Raw genomic sequence first — 20,205 nt, forward strand, 5'->3', positions numbered from 1 at the left:
AGTCTCAAAACGGCTACTGCTGTTAAAGAAATTTTAAAAATCTCTTATGCAATTCACCCCAAAAAACAGTTCAAAACAAACCACAATAGACAGGAAAATGCTTACAATTTTTATGTTTTATTAGATTCACTTTATGTATATATTTGTTTTGTTTGGGTTCTTTTTCTTATTATTATTTCCAGCAAAAAGTGATTAAAACCATGCATGTAGCAGGAACATAATTATGTCTCCTGATTAAATATTTCAAATAATATATAATTTGAATTTAAACTCATCGGGCAGAAGTTACAATTTACACAATGAAAACCTTGAACCTACATTCAGAGTTGACCAATTAGTTTGCTGAGTTTTTATGTAAAAGCTTGGAAAAGAGTATTTTCTTGTGGCACTTTATGTCTTTGAAATTTGTAAGAAATAAATCCGTATTGCTCTAACCAGACGAAGCAATATCCACACATATCCAGTGATATTACTTTAAATTAAATGTTTTCACAGGTTAATTGGAATTCAGCATCAAGGAGTAAATGATTTTGGTTAGTGCAAATAACAAAACCTGAACAAAGCCGTCCCGAACAGCAGAACAAAGCTGATCCTGTTCCAAGACGCCCTCACATGTGCGTACTTTCATCTCTTGTGTGCTTTTGTCAGGTAGAGTATGAGCAAACACCTGATAAGGAGAGTAACATGTAATAACCTCTTTATCCCAGGAACAGAGATCATCAGCTTACACCAACTCCACCATGTTGTGTTTTTTTTTCTTTCTCTCTCTCCTTTTATACAATGACTTGATAATAAAATAAGTAAAATTTAAAAAAAGCTGCCAAAAATTCCAAATGCAATCCTTTGGTTTATTTATTTCCAATTTTAACTTAAGTGGACTACTTTCTTGAGCTCTCCTCTTGCATGTGGCGCCAGACACCGTGTGGCCTACATTTACCAGCTGCGCAGTCGCTTTTGACCATCTGTAGCATTGTGCGTCTTGCACGGGATGGGGATTACATGACGTCAGCCTGCGGTACTAATCATGGGACTAGGCTGGCCTTGTCCTGCCACGACAAAGTTTCTCACACTACTCGTTTAAAGGAGGAATTCACTCTTTCAACACTAACATGGGAGACATTTGCACTCGGGACTGGGGCGTGTGAGCTTTTTGTTTTAAAAGAGAAGACATTTATATAAACCCCATGCAAGAGGTGTGTTTTTGATGACGTTGCAGTAATCCAATCGATGTACTAAATTAAAGAAAAACAAAAAAAAAAAAACTAATCCATGTCATGCCCTTCCCCACTTACAGACGGTGTCCCTGGACAGGTAACATAATAAATTCAGGTCTCAGATTTCAGTGCAACACCTCATCATTTATACCACGCAGCAGCTGCAGATGCCCCTGGACCGTTACCATGGTTAACGCTGCACAGCGCGCATCTTACCTCCCACTCCGAGGTTCACCTTATTTGGAAACTGGTCGCTATTGAAGTCCTGCGTGAGTTTAAAGACGGCAACGGGGGCCGCTTGCTGCACGTCGCAAAACACCGACATGTCTTCCTTTAAAGACGGCTGCAGCAGCGGGGAGTCGTCACCTGAGCAGCAAGCTGACTGGATGTGAGGCGACTCTCACCTTCAACTCGGCTTTCAAGCGGTGTCACAGTGGGTGTGAGTGGGTTGACCAATAGGACTTCGCCATGAACGTGTCGTCAATGTTTTTTTTTTTTGTGTTTTTTTTTTTTTTTTTTGGCCAGGTTAAAGTTCGGAAAAAGAAACACCCGCACGGTTATTTTTTAACCAATGAACGCCTCCGAGTCATGACTGACAGATCTAAATACAAATCTTTGTGGTTCAGGTTGTCATTGCAATAACATTTACTACCACAAGATGGCAGTAGAGCCTTTAGGGACTTTGTTTCGGGACATTAAAACTGAATTGTGGAAAATAATGAAACGAGTTAGAATGCCTTCTGGAAGGTATTCACACTCCTTGAATGCTGGTCACAACCACAGCCCTCTATTGCATAACATTCTAGTGGAATTTTTCCTCAACATAGTGCAATGATTGTAAAGTATGCAGAATAAAGGATTTCCCCTTGATGTACCATTTTGCGTAGTTACATTTTGTTTTCATCTGAGCCAAGCAGCTTTTCTAAATGTTTTCTGTGCTCAATACATAGTAAATGATGAAAATCATTTACTATGGAACTTCTTCTGGCCCTCTTTCTTCTTTTCACCCTCAAACTTCAGATTTGTTGAGTCCAGAACAAATAGCTGTGCTGTGTGCATGTTGGTCACATTAGATTTTTTTTAAGAGTATCAGAGAAAAATGGGGCTGGGAAATAAAAATGCACTCTTGCCTTTTTTTTTTTTTTTTTACTTCTTTCAAAACATTCTGCATTTATGCAGAATGTTTTGTAGATCTATTGCATAAGATCTCACTAACAGGCAATGAAGTTTCTGAAGTTTTCATTGTGATAAATTGAGACACACTGTGACGAAATATGAAAATGTTCAAAGGATATAAACACTTTATTTAGACCTTGAAGTCCTGCACAGATATTTCAATGTTTAGACAAAATAACTTGAGGGGCAAAGGTTATGTGAGACGGCTTAGCGTTTTTCAAAAGGAGACCAGACACCCCATCATAAATGTCAGGTACTTCCCAAGCTGAACAGACGCAGAGAACCGCATGGTCTGGCTGTATATGGCGATTGAGCAACTGCATATAATTCTGTTTCAGTGTGCAAGTATCCTCATCCGTTTTGTCCTGAGGGCCTTGGCTGAGATATGATGTAAACAAACTGGCTCTCCTGTTTTCTCCCCACAGCTGTCTGCAGGGGCTAAAGTGGTTGATAAATGAAGGTCAGACAAGCCAGTGAGATGGAGAGAAATCAGTTTCAAATATGTGTCTTTTAAACAAAAGAACCTATGCAGATATTTCTATGGAATTATGCATTCTAATAATGAGCAAACAAATACATTGTTACGATGATGTCACAGAAAACATGGTTTAATGATAATACGGAATGCTCCCTAGTCGAAACCAATAAACGTTGAACGGAATATGATCCTTTTGATTCAAATCTTGTTTGATTTGTTACTGTACTCTTTCTTTTAGCTCAGTGGGTTTTAATTTATGGTATAGTAGAAGCAGAAGTATTTTAAAGTGGAAAGAAAGAAAAATATGGAATGAAATCATAGAAGGATTTTGATTCCGAACTCTTTTTAACCAGTTCTCAATGAGCTGTGGTGATTTTTGCACATTGACTAAGCAACAATGCATCAAACCTGCAACAAACATACTTTTCACAAACATAAACACTTGATTTCTTAGTCATCAGAATAACTCCCAGACTCAAAAGAAGCGGGAAAGATGACATAAAAACAAGAAGAACAGAATGAGTCACAGTGAGTAAAAGGGTGCAAGGTGTAGTTTTAGTTTCATTTTGTTTTATCAGATGTATCAGGTCGCACCCACATACAGTTCCATTATATAATGTCATTCTTCCAAAACAGTCATGGAGTTTGGAGAATTGCCCACAGGCCAGCTGAACAGAATGGTATTGCAGCACAGTTCAGACAGAGAACACAACTTGTTCCCACATCATCCATTTGAAAGCACCATTAGGCCAGATAAGATATGACCGAAGAGACACATAACCAACAAAAAAAATGATTAATGAGAATGAGATGTTTCAGGGAAACCAGATAGTGCATATTTTTAATTTTAGGCATTTTACTTGATTTTCAGCCCTCTGGGAATTTGCATAGGATTTCACCAAATGACTGACAAGGAGAAGCATGACTCCTAACTTTCAAAGGAAAGCTTGAATTTTTAAAGCACATCTCTTATCATTATGAGTGTGAATGGAATGAATCCCTTAGTGCCATTCATCTGAACTTGAACCCAATGGTGCTAATATGGTTCCCCACCCTGAATGCTATTCTATTGCTTTTCCATGTCCAGTGAGAACAAGTTGTCCCCTTGTGTCTTGCTGACCAGCAGTGTTACGCAGTAAGACAACTTTATTCCCATCTTGGGTGGAGGAAATAGAATTTATGAATCCTGCTCCCTGTTACAGCATCTTTTGGGAGAAAGTCACCTCCAGTTGAAACATGTTTAGGTTATGCAGCAAAGTCACTTGTAGATGGCTAGAAGAAAAAATTACAATTTTAGGGGATAAGTTAAAGCCAAAACTTAAATTTGATTGGGTTTTAGTCGTTTGATCCTAAATGTCCGTGAATGAATTCAAACTATTCCTGCAAAGAAGAAATTGCCAGACTGTTAATGCAAACACATGATGGTGACAGAAGTACCACCTCTACTATATTTAGAGAGTAACTACTTCTTCACTTAAGATTTGGAAACGATTCATTTTTCAAATATCATTTGAAAACTACATTCTATATTTACTGATGTTGATATTAAAATATGATGAATGATCTAAAAAGCAGAAAGTTCTCTGTGACATTTTTAAATTCTCTGAATTTTATTTTAATTTCAGAAGTTTTTCTGGAAATTATTATTATTATTATTATTATTATTATTATTATTATTATTATTATTATTATTATTATTAATGTCACTATTCGTGTAATCAAAACCGCTAATATGATTTAAACCTTACAAACCCATGGCAAAGCATAGCAACAAAAGATGTGCAAATAATCCCAGTACTGGTTGCCAAACACCACAGTTACTATTTTATCTCTCTCTTTATCCTTAAATAGAAGCCGACTCACTTTCTACACAGCCGACCCCACCCCACACTCATCTCTTAGCTACACTTTAACAGTAGATGTTTTCATTCTTTACAACCAGGTGAGGTTGTCTTCTAGGCTAGCTATCGCTGTCAACCCTGCAATTAAGGGATTTGAGCTTCCAGAACAAGGCTTAGGGGCTAGCAGCAGGGTTTGCTGTGCACGCTCTCAGGAGGCCTCAGGGCCACGGGCTGAGCTATGATGTGAAGTGTGAGCCAGAGCAGGGAGTGACAGGAGTATCCCGTGGCATGACAGTGCCCACGGGGAGAGAGTCTTTCAAATCTAAATCACTGAGTCACTCAGTCAAACACTCAGAGGCGCCCTCTGTGCAACATTCATCTCTGCGCCACAGAGGAAAACAAAATATCGCTGAAAGGAAAGAACAATAACAATCGGGTTTGGGGTTTTAAGTCACTGTTGCAATGACGGAGTACGACACTGAAAAACACACAAAGGCAAACATTCAGGCACAAGGCACTCACATTCCAGCTGTGGTGTCACCGAAACACAAACAAGAGCGTGTGCTCACACAGCGCTGCGCATTCCTGGGTATGAGGGGTAGCTGGAGGGGGGGGGGGGGGGGTTCATGCTGCTCACATGTTGCTGTGGCCCCTGTGTCTCTGGGTCACAGAACTGTGGTGAGTGACCACCTTTTTAGCTTCCCGCCTTGTTTGTTTTCAAAGACAGTGTCATCAATTCTCTAACAAGGGACCAGACACAGCAACAACAGAGAGCAGAGGACCTCCCTGCATCGCCCACCGACTGATGGAGCCTGCATGGAGTTAGCAACATCAGTCATCTGTGAGTATGGCAGCATGCCAGCTACTGCATGTGTGCGTAATGTCTGTTTGACTTTTGTATGTAAATACCTTTGTTTCGTTCATTTGCTCCTTTTGGTTCATGCACCCTCACATTCACACTTATCAGTGAGAAAAAAAAGTCTATGACAAAAACAATAAGAATATTCTCTTCAAAGTATAAAAAAATCCAAAATTTACACCTTTTTGGATTTTAGTGATTAAAGACTAACTAACGTATGACTCCGACAGTAAATGTTAGAAAATTTAAGCAAACTGCAAAAACAAGTTGAAAATCACAGTAATGTGATCACATTAGATTAAAGTTTGTTCAGAGGAGCGTTAACAATAGTGTCCAAACTGACTTTGTCATTGAACCCTTTGATGTGGCCTTCAAGTTATGAGACTGAGCCAGACGTCAACACAGAAGGCCTACATTGTGCTACTCGAACTGATTGATGTTGTCTTTCGGCTGACTGCTGCAATCCAGTTTCATACAAATATGCAGGCGAAGGCACAAAGACGGGAAGTGGACATTTTATGTCGGAATGTTTACCTTGAATGTTGTTTTTTTTTCAGTTTTTTTGGAAATGTGAAAGTTGTGAATGGGGGTTATTTTTTGTTTAATTACTTCAAGAGATGTACATCAACACTTCGGAGGCAGATAATATCTCTCCCTGCTGTATATAAAGGTCAAAAGTCAAGCACAGGGAATCGCATCCATCCAAACACCAGATCGCCATGAACATTGTATGATGGCTTAAGCTCAGAAATTTACTGAAACTGATGGAAAAACACACAAAGAAAATTCTAAAATAAAATAAAAAATCTGTTATTTAACTGTATATTTTCAGCCTTCAGTTTCTGCATATTTATACACAAACTCTAGATGTTGTGCGGTCTCTTCACGTTTAGTAGTTGAAATAACAGCAACCATTTCATTCTAGAATTGCATGTGAAAAGCAACACAGAGCAAATCTTTCTTGCAGAATTGCTTTGGTTTGTGATTAATTGAAAAGAAAAATACATTCTAAATACTTAAACCCTGTGGTAAATACATACCAATACATTGTAAATGCAAGATTTTTCTTGTGAAAATAATTTTTTTTCTCATTGGTGGCCACGCATGAAAAGCACAATATTACATTTGCTTTGCTTTCTGTCGGCAAAACCTAAAACTATATCAACAATTTATCGACATGAACAGATTTTTGAGAGCTCAGCCACATTTAGATTCAGTTCGCATAAGCATGAAGATTATAAAACAATTCAAAACAAGCTAGTGAAAATAATGTTGCAATTACTAAATGATGACATGATTAATATATAATTGATATCTGACATCAGAAATATGCCACGAAAGATGTTATCTCAAAAAATTGAGACATAAAAAAAGGGCTAGATAATACTAGGTATGTACATTTAGTTTAGAAGCTTTAGTTGCACAAATATGAACATGAATTGATTTTGTTTTACCTTTCAAACCATTTTATCAAGATGTGCAGACGGCTTTTTTTTTAGTTCTTCTTTGTTGGTTTATCTGTCCTCCGCTGCTCATCTTTGCAGGATTCTGGGTTATAGTGCTCCCAGTTTGTTTTAGGATTAATTTAATTTAACCATCTTCATTCATGCCTTGTCGTATTTGTGGACCTTGAACTTTAGACCATGAATTAACTTCTATTATTACACATCGTTATTTTTGTCTCACTTTTTTAGCATTTGTGTCCTCCATAATCACCACACCACATGTTGTACCCAATCCATTTATTTGTTTCTGGATTGTCGAACTAAAGGAACTCATAAATCAAGGTGTAACACACTGAAAAAACACAGAATACTTTGAAAGAAATGTCTTTGGTATGTATTTACCACAGGGTTTAAGTATTTAGAATGTATTTTTCTTTTCAATTAATCACAAACCAAAGCAATTCTGCAAGAAAGATTTGCTCTGTGTTGCTAAAAAAATTATAACAGCCGCTGTTTTATCTTGTTCTAACATTTTTAGCTTGTATGACAAGAAACATACAACATGGCCTTGTTTTGAGAAGCTTAAACTATGCATGTGTTCCCATCCAGATCTGGACAAGATTTTCTTTTGACTAAGATAATGGAAACATCCCAAAGATTTTCAGTCAAGTTATGGTCTGTAATGTGTCTTGTGTTTTTTGTATGTTTTTATAAATCAACTCAGAAGAATGAATTCCTTAAAATAAACTTTCTGACTCTTCAATGGGGAGTATGGGAGTTTTAAAGTGGGGTTTTGTTAAAGTGATACAGGCAGTTGTATCTTGCCTGCAGTGTACAGCTCTGTTGGTGTCATTATTTAGTAAATCCAGATTTGTTAGAGCAACTGGATGATTTGAGATGGCCCATTTAAAAGAATCTCTAGTATTCTGAATGCCATAGAAGAATAAAAACTAATTTATTAAGCATGAGCAGCAAAAAGAGTGTTCATTAAGGTGTTCACTATTTTTTTCCAAAGTGAAGTTGCATTTGAAGGCCTAAACATACAAAAACTCACCAAGCTTTGCAAATTCTGTTAGTCGTGAGCGAACTTTCAATACCTTAAACATTACACAACAGTGGCAACAGAAAGAGAGCAACAGTGCACAGCCTAGCAAATGTTTGTTATATTTAGTGATGAACAGGATTTTTTTTTTTTTTTACACACAGTGTCAAACTATTCAGAGGTTGAAATGTAACACAAATCAGCTCCAGTTGTAAGTCTCCACTCAGCTGTTTAGCCTCTCAACAGAATCACTTTAATATTTGGAGGGGTGACAGTGGTTTGCTAGGACAGGAGTTTGTCCTGTAATCGGCGGGTTGTCGGTTCGAACCCCTGCTATGTGGGCCTAAGGTGTTGTGTCCTTGGACAAGACACTTCACCCACCGTGCCTTCTGGTTGTTGGTGCCAATTGTACAGCAGCCTTGCTTCTGTCAGACTACCCCAGAGCAGCTGTAGCTATAATGTAGCTCAATATGATCAGTGTGTGAATTTGTGAATGACTGAATGTAATGTGAACTGCTTTGGTGTTATCTGGTCTTGATAAATGCCTTGCAAAAGGCATTTAGTTTTCACTCTATGACTTTTTATCAGGTAACTATGTCTAAACAGGAGAATTTGTCTTCCTGGTCAGCGATAAAAAGTGTAGTAGCCTTATCTTGGGCGCCACCCATTTAATCTTAAAATTTCAGAGGTTCTACAACTTTACTATCTAAACCTTGAGATAGTGATGATTGACCTGAATATGCAAAATCAATACAGTATTTGAACTTACTCACAATGTACTAATAATTTCTCCCAGCTTATCTTTATCAACAGGGCTTTGGAATAGCAGCAGCAGAGGATGGAGTTATTTAGGTTGGGTGTTTCCTCCTAAAACAAAGTCTCACCACCGCATGTCACAGATATTACAGCCCTAACAACCGGCCCTTAATGCTCACATATACAAACACACACCTGCTGGGGCGAGGCCATCTGGGAGAGAATTACAGCAGCCTAATTTATGATACCCCTGGGAGGGCAAAGGGCAAGGGACCCAGACGGTCTTGACCTCACTTCCTCCTTTCAGGGTCTCTGAGCAACACAGTGCACGGGTTCAGTTCACTCTCTCACAGTCTTTCAAGTAAACGGCCAAATTAGTGTCTCTTTTTCCCCAATATGGTTATCACAATGAGCCCTGAGGGACTGCTCGGACCTGTGAGCTAGGTCCTAATGTGGAATGTATTAGATACTTTCAAAGCTGATAAGTGGGTGAGAACAAGATTCAGCTAAAATTCAAATCTCGCTCTGGGCTCGCCTCTGGCCTCCTCACTTCCTCCAGAGAGAAGACGCTATCATCCGTCACTTGGTTCCAGGCAGAGGCACAATGGAGCAGGCCTGGGTTCTGGCTACTGACACCGTCACATGGCCTGCTGATAAGACTCAACTTCCGGGACCTAAAAGAACTGAGCCTTTGCTGATACACAACACTTTGGTCTTTTGCCATATTTACTGATGACCATGAAATAAAGGAAAAAGGAAAGTTCAATGTCAATCAGCCATGCTTAGTATGAGGTTTTGCCCCTATAATTATTTTCAAGGACCTTTTCACTTAAACGTGACAATGTTTTTCTTATCCAAGAAGCTGAAAAGGATCTTTCACAGCCTGTGGAGTAGTCAAATCAGGAAATAAAATCAGTCAGGAATGAAAATATAATCATATTTTCATGATTATGAAAATAACCTATTTTCATAATCACACAGCACCATGAATAGGAGTAAGGTTGCCAAGTATACCCTGTGAATGACTGGCGGCCTGTCCGGGGTGAACCCCACCTCTCACTCATTGACTGGTGGACATGGGCACGAGCAACCCTCACAACCTCTTTGAGGATAAGCATATATGATAACAGATGAACGGATGTGTGGAGTTATCAAGTAGTTTAAAGGAAGGTTAGATGTGACCGCCAAGCGAGGCAAAATAAGTAATGAGGAGACGTAATAAGGAGGCCCATATTAACTCTGTAACAGGTATAGAGATTGGCAACTTAGGTGGGAGAATCTATTGACAGGACTACTACTAGTGATTCACCCAACAAATCTGGCCTTTATGAAGTAATGGTGAGATAAAACATGTGGAAGAAGGTAATCTAGTCAGGCGATATTAGAAAATAAGTAAATGAATCAAACGTTTTGGCCTATAGCAAAAATGTTGCATGAGAAGGAAAAGGTTAAGGTGAACATCGCCCTAAGCTCATCAACCTCATAGTTAAACATTGTGATCAACTCCATACAGCCAGGGCCATAATGGGATGATCAGCAAGCTAAAACCATGTTCCTGATTCGTCGGAGCCGTACAACTGTAAGTTGCCTCCCCCTGTCTAACAGCGCAATCAAGTGTCTGAATTGCATTATCATTTTACAGATTTTATAGAGTACCACCAATCACCAAGTTTTCACGTGTATAAAGCACACACATTGAACAGTTATGGACTGGCATTTTTCATCAGTGGTTTAGATCATAGCTCATTCAGGTTTGAGAATAGCCAAGTCAAAGTCATCAAGACTTAATTAACAATATTTGGTAAGAATGGAAAATTACCACAGAAACTCTCCGTCTCTGAGGACAGAGGTTGAACTGTTTTGAAAAGACTTTCGGCTGGAATCAGGCAAATTCAAGAATTACTTGGGGTTTCTTACTCTTCACTGTAAAATTAGTGATTCTAAAATTATGACGTTTTTTTTTTAATAAAGCGGTTTACGTATTTTTGCAAAGCACTGTATAAAGTCTGTAGTTGCAAACCATAAGCAGAGGTCTCATTGCAATCACTTTCAAGTCAACTTCTCACTTGCGTTCTCAGCTCAGGGGTTTTCTGTCTTGAAAGAGCGACTCTAAATCTCTCAGAGGATTGGATTCTGGCCCTGTACTGGTATGACTATCCACCTGCCACTCTGAGGCAAAGAGCTTTTAGGTCTCCGGCGATAAGGGGAGACAAGAATAGACACGTTCATCAATACCTGGCAAAGCAACTTCTTAGGAGATGAAAATCATGGATCACATCGACTGTTTTTGAAAAAGAAAACTCGTTTTAATGTCTCCTTGAGGTTGTTATTCTCGCACCTACGCATTGTGCTGGTGACCTTTGCTGCGGGTCTGACCTTACCCGTCTTATCGCGCTGATTCTGGGATGAAGATGATGTATTGGGGGAGACGCACTCAGCACCAAGAAGCTCCTTGACACTCTCTGGGCGTCTGGGTTTTGTTACAGGCAGGAAACAGACTCTTCCGCTCCGTAAACACGCGCCTGTGCTTGGCCACTTTTGGGCTGCCGGTGGCACGCGAAGCCCGCTGGCGAAGATGAGGACGATGATGATGATGATGATGATGATGATGATGATGATGATGATGATGATGATGATGATGATGATGATGATGATGATGGTGTTGGTGGTCAGTGGAGAGGCTGCGAGCATAGGCGTTTAAGGCTGAAAGCTGAGTGAGCTATTAGGAAAAGAATGAGTGACTTTTCAGCCTCAGAGCGATGTTTACGCCCCGATTCCAACCGCCGCGTAAAAGCACGCAAAGAGCTTATACTCAGAATAAATCGCCATAATGTCGGTTGTTTCCCTTGTCTATTTACAATTACATTCATTTCACACGAACATGAACGCTGGATCTACAAGAGATGCTGCGCTACCGTCATAATCCAAAAGACGCAACCAGGAGCGCATTTCGATGGAGGAAAGTGTAAATGCCCTCTGCTTATCTTTCCCTTGGTAAATAGCCAGCTTCAAATTCTCTAGAAGAAGAGAAGAGTGGAGAGGACGGAGTTCTAATCTAAACAGAGCCCTGCTGATGGGGAGCGGATGAGATTATGTGGACATTCCCTTCTTTTCTTTCCACACAGTTTAAGGCCTTCAGACCCTGGCGCCCGCACTTTACCACAGATAGAGACTGGTGTCCTGTTTCACCACACAAGGCCCCTTTCAGAAAAACAAGAATACTATCACCTTTTATTATTATTATTATTATTATTATTATTATTATTATTATTATTATTATTATTATTATTATTATTATTATTATTATTAGTCGTAGTAGTGGTAGCAGTTATTTCTATTTCGAAAGTAGGAGTATTGCGAATGTATGGCATAACGTGAAAACAGCTAAACCAACAATAACAGCGAAACAGACAAAGGCAAATAAACAAACTGTAGGTTTACTGCAGCCCCAATCTGCAGACATGAATTCGGCATGTCCATTTCATACAACGCAGAAAGGGGAAGGGAGAAGGAAGTGGGGGTCATTTCATGGAGTGTTTGGCAAACCGGAGAGCTTAAATGCAAACCGGAGAGGAGGAAGAGACAACAAGAACCAGCAGAAATAATCAGGAGGGAGCAGCGAACAGGTGAGAGAGAAATCAGGCAGGGAAATGAGGTGATGAGTTAATAACTGTGCAGGAAAGTAAGCTGACGGCAGATTGGCTTGGAACTCATTAGAATTCAATAATCTAAGGAAACTATCAGTCTAAAACTCAAAAGGACTGATAACAAAAATGAACGACGCAGTGCTTTCTTTATTTAAATAGATACATTTATTTATTTGTCTATTTATCTTTATTTATTTATTAGTAAAATATTGCTTTTGTGTTGTTCATGAAGCAGGTCGAGATTTAAATGAAAAATAACAAATAAATAAAAATAATAAAAAGAAGAAATAATTGTGGTACTGAATATTCAACGGGAAGGTCACATACGATAATTATCTAAACGTTTTCCACGTCTCACTTTGAAAGTATTACGGAATAGGATGAAGAAGGATGAACCACGTGCTAAACATCTGACCCGCTGATCTCTCTCCCGGAGAACGTTCTTTCTGGCTCCTTATTTTACGTCGGTTGTAATCAGACATTTCGACACCAATGCATAAAATACCACATAAACAACAGAAGCGTGACCATGGCTCTTTGATCTGTTTTAAAGATATCGCCAAAGCAGTTGCAATTCAAGCGTGTCATAGCACTGGCAAATTTAACACTCACAGATTTCACTTAGATTCAGACAAGTGGAATCGGAAAAAAGAAGCAACAGAATCGTTCTGCTGCAAACAAAACCCACAGTTGAATAACATTTCCTCTGCCTGAATCAACATTTTTCTCCGACTGAGATAATTCAGCTCTATTTTTCACAAATTATTAAAAAAAATAGACATATTAGATAAGTTGTTTTTTTTCTATTTTTACTTTATATTTAAAATGTATTAGCCTACGTGTTTTATCTTTTGGTGCGCAAATAAAAGGAAAACATCACGTGGCCAAACTTTCACAGAAACTAAACCTGCACTATCCGGAGTCTCCCAGAAGTAATTGAATTACTTCAATTACTGAAGCTAAACAAGTCCTCCTGGTTTGCATCTGGTTGACCGCAGATAGATTATCTCAGTCATGATTTTCTGCGGCAGGAAATGAAGGTATTGCTTATCTTAAAACCATCAAGGTGACGATGGGAAGAGCCAAAGAAGCGAAAACACTTTGGTCACACTGCATTTACAGCACAAATAGCTACAAAAAGGTGATGTGAAGTGAAAAAAAAATAAGATTTTTTTTTTGTGTGAATTATTTGCCAAATTAAAATAAGTAATTATAGAAATGCTCACTGAGAAAACGGGATGCGTATAACGTTCTTACCTTTCACACCTATGGCAGCCCGAGAAGAGTCGTTGATGTCAATAAAATGTCATAAATTAGGAATCAGTCACTGACGCAGGGAGACATGTAGCCTACAGAAGGTCCCGGAGTCCCTCCCCCGCTGCGGAACGTCACTGAAAGAGAGAGGACAGCATCTCGGCTGACCCAGCTCTTTCTCCAGATAACTGAATGTTCGCCAGCTAAACAGGACCGACCTCTCTCGTTTTCTGCGTGAGCCCTCCAGCCACAGGCGCGCAGCCCGTGGAGAGGCATGTCACAGCTGAAAGACAGCCAACCCTCCCTGATCTGCGTGGAAAGGCAGCAGAGCGCGACCATTTTCCAGCTTTACGCACGGGCTGTTAACCTTCTTCTCTATTCGCAAGCCTGATAGAAATCGGATCACTTTCTGGGCTTTGTGGCGCTTCTTAAAAATCACCTATATGATAATCATGATTCCCAGTCCAGCTGTAGCTGCGGCCACCACGCCCTTTTCAGTGAAGGACATTCTAAAGCTGGAGCTGCAGCAACAGTCTCAGCAGCAACAGCTTCAGCTCATCTCCTGCTTCGGCCTCTCCGGCGCGCTGGCACAGCCGGGATCCTTCCCAAACAAGCCGTTCGGCTCTCACTCGCCGCCCTCCTGCATGCTGGCGGGCAGGGACAGCCCCAGCCCCATCAGCTCCTGCCTGTCGGAGAGCGAGGAGAGGATGTCGTACCTCAGCGCGCTGAGCGTCCAGGACCGACTGACGGAGTCCGGGTTGACCGCGGACGTGTTCGGAGACGCGGCGCAAATTCATTCCGGAGACCCGCACCTGCAGAGCGAACAGGAGGAGCACGGCGGCAGTGAGTGGAAAACTGAGCGGTTATCATAAGTACATGAGCTATTTGGCAACGTGAGTCGTATCACAGTGACGGTAAATGCGTAAATAGGGCATAAGAGGACATTTGCAAACTTGCAAAGCGCACAAGCTAACATAATATGTGCTGCGAATACTCCCAGAAGTGTGAGCGTCTTGTTGTAAAATACAGTCAGCAACTTTTACATTTGAATTGTTTATGTCAGAATACATAAACGGCGCAAAGGTCGGGATTTTTGATGGAATTTGCGCATAATAACAAATAATGCGTGATAGCTTTTATAATCATTTGTCTACCTATAGCCTAGTAATAACCATAGGCTAAATGAAGCTCGGGCAACAATTAAAAAATACGCGAATTTACCTGACTAAACATGAGCAGGTTTTGAGTTTGCAAAGGTCTTGAATTTTATGTTTGACTTTTTCCACAAGTGCATTTAACGTTTTAATGTTCATCACTTTTCTATTTTAATTTTCTATGTGATATTTTAGAAATACAAACAATTAATAAATAAACGAAATGAAATATCAGTGATGCATTATTTTACTAAACACTAGTTTAAGAAATTTAGGTAATGAGGCCATATGATTACGTGGTTAATTCAGTTCAGTTATTTAGCGCATAAATAACAGGACAAATATCAGTTCATATAAAATAAAATAAAATAAAATACAGGCAGATCTTTCCAATATCATAAAATCGCTTACACACACTCATCTCAGTTTAATTCACTTTGTTCACATTTGAACTAAAATGTATTTATTTATTTTCTCAACAGAAAGCTGTGGTGCTCTGAGAGGCGAGTGCGGAGAGGACACCGAGTCAGAGAAGCCCGTCACCAAGCAGCAGAGGACCAGGAGGAAGCCCCGCGTCCTCTTCTCCCAGGCCCAGGTGTTCGAGCTGGAGCGGCGCTTCAAGCAGCAGCGCTACCTGTCCGCCCCAGAGAGGGAGCACCTGGCCAGCTCCCTGAAGCTCACCTCCACCCAGGTCAAGATCTGGTTCCAGAACAGGAGGTACAAATGCAAGAGGCAGCGGCAAGACAAGACGCTTGAGATCGCGGGCCACCACCATCACCACCACCATCATCATCACCACCCACCGCCGCCGCGGAGGGTGGCGGTGCCAGTCCTGGTCCGGGACGGGAGGCCTTGTCTGGCCGGATCGCAGAACTATAACAGTCCTTACACAGTGGCAGCTCCGAGCCCTTACAGCTACAACTACCCGGCCTACAGCTACAACAACTCTGCGTACAATAACACATACTCTTGCACTTATTCTAGTTTGCCCGCACTTCCGCCGAGCAACAGTGCTCCGAATGCGTTCATGAACATGAATTTGGGCAACCTGGGCGCGCAGACGCAAAGCCAGGCTCCTCAAGGACCGGTCATCCAACCCTGCCAGGGATCCCTGCAAGGCATCCGGGCATGGTAGCTGGGACGGGCCTCAGCGGATTAATGAATGGACTCAAGATTACGATCATGCAAACTATATGTTGGCTTTAAGTAGGTGTAGCGTATGAAGTAACCATAAACCACAGACTGGGGTGAATAATGACAATATTCAAGATTGATTTCTTTAGATCTACTCGGGCTGTTCGCAGTGTTAGAATATGGATGTAAAGTGATCCTAAAATAACAGAAACTGATGTTTGCATTTCTGAATTACAGTTAGCTTTTAAACAATTACATCTGGAGTTTAGTCAATGAAATGTTGGATGAAGAGGAAGGGGCCTGCTTCAATGGAGCCACAACAAAACCACAAGTCATTGCAAGCGCTTAGTGCGTATAAAGAAGTATTATGTTGGGATTTTTACTACTCGTGTACAGCTTTACTTGTGTTTATTACTGTTCTTTTTTTTCTTTTTATGGATGACACTGAACGTCTATAAATGCAATAAAGCTGGCGATTATCAGGATCGAGTCTGCGATCAAGTGACTGAGCATTAATATGAGAATAATCGATGGTGACGAAGTGAAGGAACAGAGCAGACAAAAAGCACAACTTGACTCGGTGTTTGTCTCTCTCTGTGTCTAATGGCACGCTGTCCATTCAGGTGACCCCTCCAAAATGTTATCCGACGAGTTGTATTCCAACATTTCTGAAACCAAAAAAAAAAAAAAAAAAAAAAAAGAAGAAAAAGCATTTTTTTTCTTCCCCCTGTGAGAAAGTCTGAGACAAGAACCAGAAACAGAGAAAATTTTAAAGGGAGCTTACGTCCGGTCAGGATTCAGAGATGGACATTAACCAGACAGCCGATATCATCGGAACACACACAGCTTGTAAACCATCAGAGCTCAAAATACTGTTGGAAAAAACACACCATATATATATATATATATATATGCACTACAATTGCTACAACAACAACAGCAATAATAATAATAATAATAATAATAATAATAATAATAATAATAATAATAATAATAATAATAATACAATTTTCAGCTAATTTAAGCTTGACGCATCACACATCCCAAGCTCAAACAGACGCAACTGCAAACACTCCCACTCTGCCGGAGACGGACTTCAGCAAATACCTTTACCTACAAGGCATGGCAGAACGCTCAGACGCTATTAATGGAGATGAATGGCAAAGTAAACAGAGTGTTTGTCTCTTCTGATAGCCTCCCTGGTCACTTCCTCTGGCTACTGCTCTGCCGGTTTAAGGACATACCTGGTGTCAGCGCTAAGTGCTGCAGAGTCACTAGTGTAAATAGAGCTGGCGACAGGACGGCGATGCCTGAGGACGCAGCGGGTCTGAGCCACCAGCGCTCTGAAAGCCAGGCGGCCCGCGATCGCTATCGCGCGCGCTTCCAAAGATAGCTGCTCATCGCGGAGCCGCGAGCTCGCGGAGTTTCCCAAAACAGACAAGGTCTCCAATGGCAACCACTCAAGGACCTTAAGAAGGGGGGTGGGATGCGGGGACAGAACCACGGTCCAGGAGAGGAAAACAAACGCGTTCATGCGGAAGATGAATGATGGGAGTACAGAAAGGTTTGCTTCCCACATTTTGGCCTGGATGCACTTTAAAAGGAAATATTGTGGCGACTTCTAAATGCGAAAGAATAAAACGGCGCAGAATTTGACGTGGCGCATTTCTGCAAAAGTTAACAATGAATTAAGTTGCAACAGGAAGAGAAAAATCGGACCAGCCAGCTGAAAGTAGACAGTTCAATTCAAAATTGCACATTTGAGAGCAGCTGTTTGCACTGCAAATTGTGACGTGGTGACTCAAAATCAGAGAAATGCTTCGGTTCAAAATAATGTCCTTGATATTGTCGTGAAAAGTTCAGCAACCGTCTCTGTTTTGCCATTTGTTGTTTATTAAAATAAAAGTATTGGTGGTCCTGTTTGTTTGCCTGAACAAAACACAGTCAGGATTCCGTTTTATTTTCAAGTTTAACGTCATAATTAAAGCTGAATAGTAATGCTTCTCGTATTATTTCCAACTAATGTGTATTTTGGGGCTAATAGCGCTTGAGCAAAGTGTCTAATCAGTTGATATTGGCACATAGAGATAATTAATAGTTTAGTAGAGTTTAAGAAAAAAAATGGTGCATCAGATAAATCAAGCATGACTTGTTCGAACCAAATACCCCAAGCAAGTTAAGAATGAGAATACAAAACGCAGATAAGGAATGTTGAGCTGGATATGTTTACATTATGTTATCATTGTAAAGTCTGGAGTGAAGCAAATGAAAAGTTAACACAGTTTGATTGATGATCATTGTGATTCAGTCATTGGTTATTCTAACACACTGTGCCTGGTGATAGATGAAATAATACAAAGAGTGTGATGCATATGTCATTAAACAGTAGGAGCTCTCACAATAAAGCCAAGAAGGTTTCTGCTGTTGCAAGAAGATTTAGCTCAGCAACAGATGACACTGAAGATAACTTTAAACTGAGATTTGTAATTCTGAGGCAGCTGCCAATGAACACATCCTGAGTGTTACAAAGTTTTACAAGCCAATTAACCTGAATAGATTTCTAAAGTCTGTCTCCATATTTGAGTCGTCCCAGGACAATGGCTAAAATCAAGCATTCTCTGTCATTCTGAAATTGTTAAGGCCAAATAATGGCACATCTTGGCCGTGATTCTCAAGGAAATTGCTCAGACGATGCAAAGTTGGAATAGATTCAAGAACTTTATTTCTGATTCAGTTATATCATCTGCCTGAATTTTCTGGCGTATTGTGTTGTGAGCTACTGGGTCTTTAATTCTTTATTTTTTATGTATTTGCTTTCATAAGTTAATTTGCTAAATCCTTGTTATTATGTTGTTAATAAACAGTTTGATTGATAAAATATAGACACATGAGTAAGTGAGAGTAATTGCATTATGGCTGCTAAATGTAAATAATTTATACTGACATTGATTGAAATAGACCCAAATAAAATGCATGTGAATTTCTGCTCTGACCTTATTGGTTAAATATGAACAGTTTGTTTAATCGGTGCAAATGATCACAAGATGCACTCGGCATTTCAAAATGACACATCAACTTTTTGCATCTTCAGCATTAGAAACAGAGAGCTAACTTCCTCAAAGAAAAATCTACCATTCAAAAATAATTATGAGTGTTCAGTGGGATTGAATTGGAAAAAGTGGACTCAGAGTGATGCATTCTAGGCGGAGATTACGTTGATTGCAACTGCATGCTAAGAAAACCTCCAAAAGTTTTGAACAGTTTTGCATGGTGAGTGAAGTTGCCTGCTAACTGTTCAACCAGCTTTGCTGAATTAACTTAGAGGGATTTGAAATTACGACAGTGCTTCTAAAAAAAAAAAAAAAATCCATAATTTCCCTTGGACGTGTTGTGACACCTCAAGCAGGTCTGGTTCTGCGGAAAGCAGAGAGATTTATCTGGTTAGTCAGAGGAAGAACACAAAGACCCAGGGAGTAGACAGATCCCTGCATCTGTCATCACATCTCCTTAACTTGGAGCTGGGCTCTCTGATTGTGTAACAGCCTTTCTGTCCATTTGGGTGGGGGCTGTTATCACTTGTTTTTATTTGCACTCAGCTTGGAAGACAATAATCTTTCCCACATGGCGGCGCTACAATCGCTCATTTGAGCTTATTGGATGACTAATTTTATTGACAAACAAAAATAAATAGCTTCAAAAGTTAGGTTTATGTCAATTTTTTTTATTTTTATTTTACAGAGGTACACTAATGAATGGGAAGCCTATTTACAAACGCCCAATTCATTTTTATGCACTGAATTTATTGAGGTATTTTATTTATATTTAGGACACAAATAAAGCTACTCTGTTTCACAAATGCATAGTGTGCTTTGTCTTTGTTGAAGACACAGCACACTAGTTTATTTTATTTTCATATTTTTATTACGTCATTTCGAGATTGAAATGGACATTTGTGCTCATTTAATTTTGTGAGCAGAAATTTTGTGAAGTGGCTTTTGATACACTTACAATCAGTGAGATACAACTCAACAGAACTGAAGTCGGGGTTTTTGTTGTTGTTTTGTTTTAAAATAATTTCTCAAATGCGGAATCACTTTTGTTCTGTGCGAGCTGCACCAAGGTTGTAACGGGGCGGCGCCAATGAGGGGGCAGGATGAGAAAAACCTATCGCGTTTTCACTACAGCTCTCATCGAGGAGAGTTTAA

The 20,205-nt window shown here is 40.0% G+C and overlaps 2 protein-coding genes across 2 annotated transcripts in view; one reads left to right on the forward strand and one right to left on the reverse strand.

Annotated features, from left to right (window-relative positions):
* got1 (glutamic-oxaloacetic transaminase 1, soluble) overlaps nucleotides 1-1,616 on the reverse strand; it is a 4,638-nt gene extending 3,022 nt beyond the window's left edge. The window contains exon 1 of the mRNA XM_055030259.1: nucleotides 1,431-1,616. Within this exon, the coding sequence (XP_054886234.1) occupies nucleotides 1,431-1,539 (109 nt within the window). The 5' untranslated portion in view covers nucleotides 1,540-1,616. The remainder of the gene's footprint in view (nucleotides 1-1,430) is intronic.
* A 12,258-nt stretch (nucleotides 1,617-13,874) lies between these two features.
* nkx2.3 (NK2 homeobox 3) lies at nucleotides 13,875-16,485 on the forward strand. The gene is made up of 2 exons (XM_055029166.1): nucleotides 13,875-14,555; nucleotides 15,349-16,485. Exons 1-2 carry the CDS (start codon nucleotides 14,156-14,158, stop codon nucleotides 15,999-16,001), a joined length of 1,053 nt encoding a protein of 350 aa, XP_054885141.1. The 5' UTR covers nucleotides 13,875-14,155; the 3' UTR covers nucleotides 16,002-16,485.
* The last annotated feature ends 3,720 nt before the right edge of the window (nucleotides 16,486-20,205 follow it).

The sequence above is a fragment of the Poeciliopsis prolifica genome, unplaced genomic scaffold (assembly GCF_027474105.1).
Source record: "Poeciliopsis prolifica strain line A6 unplaced genomic scaffold, Auburn_PproV2 SCAFFOLD005, whole genome shotgun sequence".
NCBI lineage: Eukaryota > Metazoa > Chordata > Actinopteri > Cyprinodontiformes > Poeciliidae > Poeciliopsis > Poeciliopsis prolifica.

Coding starts and splice junctions, on each gene's coding strand:
- nkx2.3 (XM_055029166.1), top strand. CDS start 14,156: ATGATAATCATGATTCCCAGTCCAGCTGTAGCTGCGGCCACCACGCCC. Junction 14,556..15,348: donor ACAGGAGGAGCACGGCGGCA/GTGAGTGGAAAA, acceptor TTTTCTCAACAG/AAAGCTGTGGTGCTCTGAGA.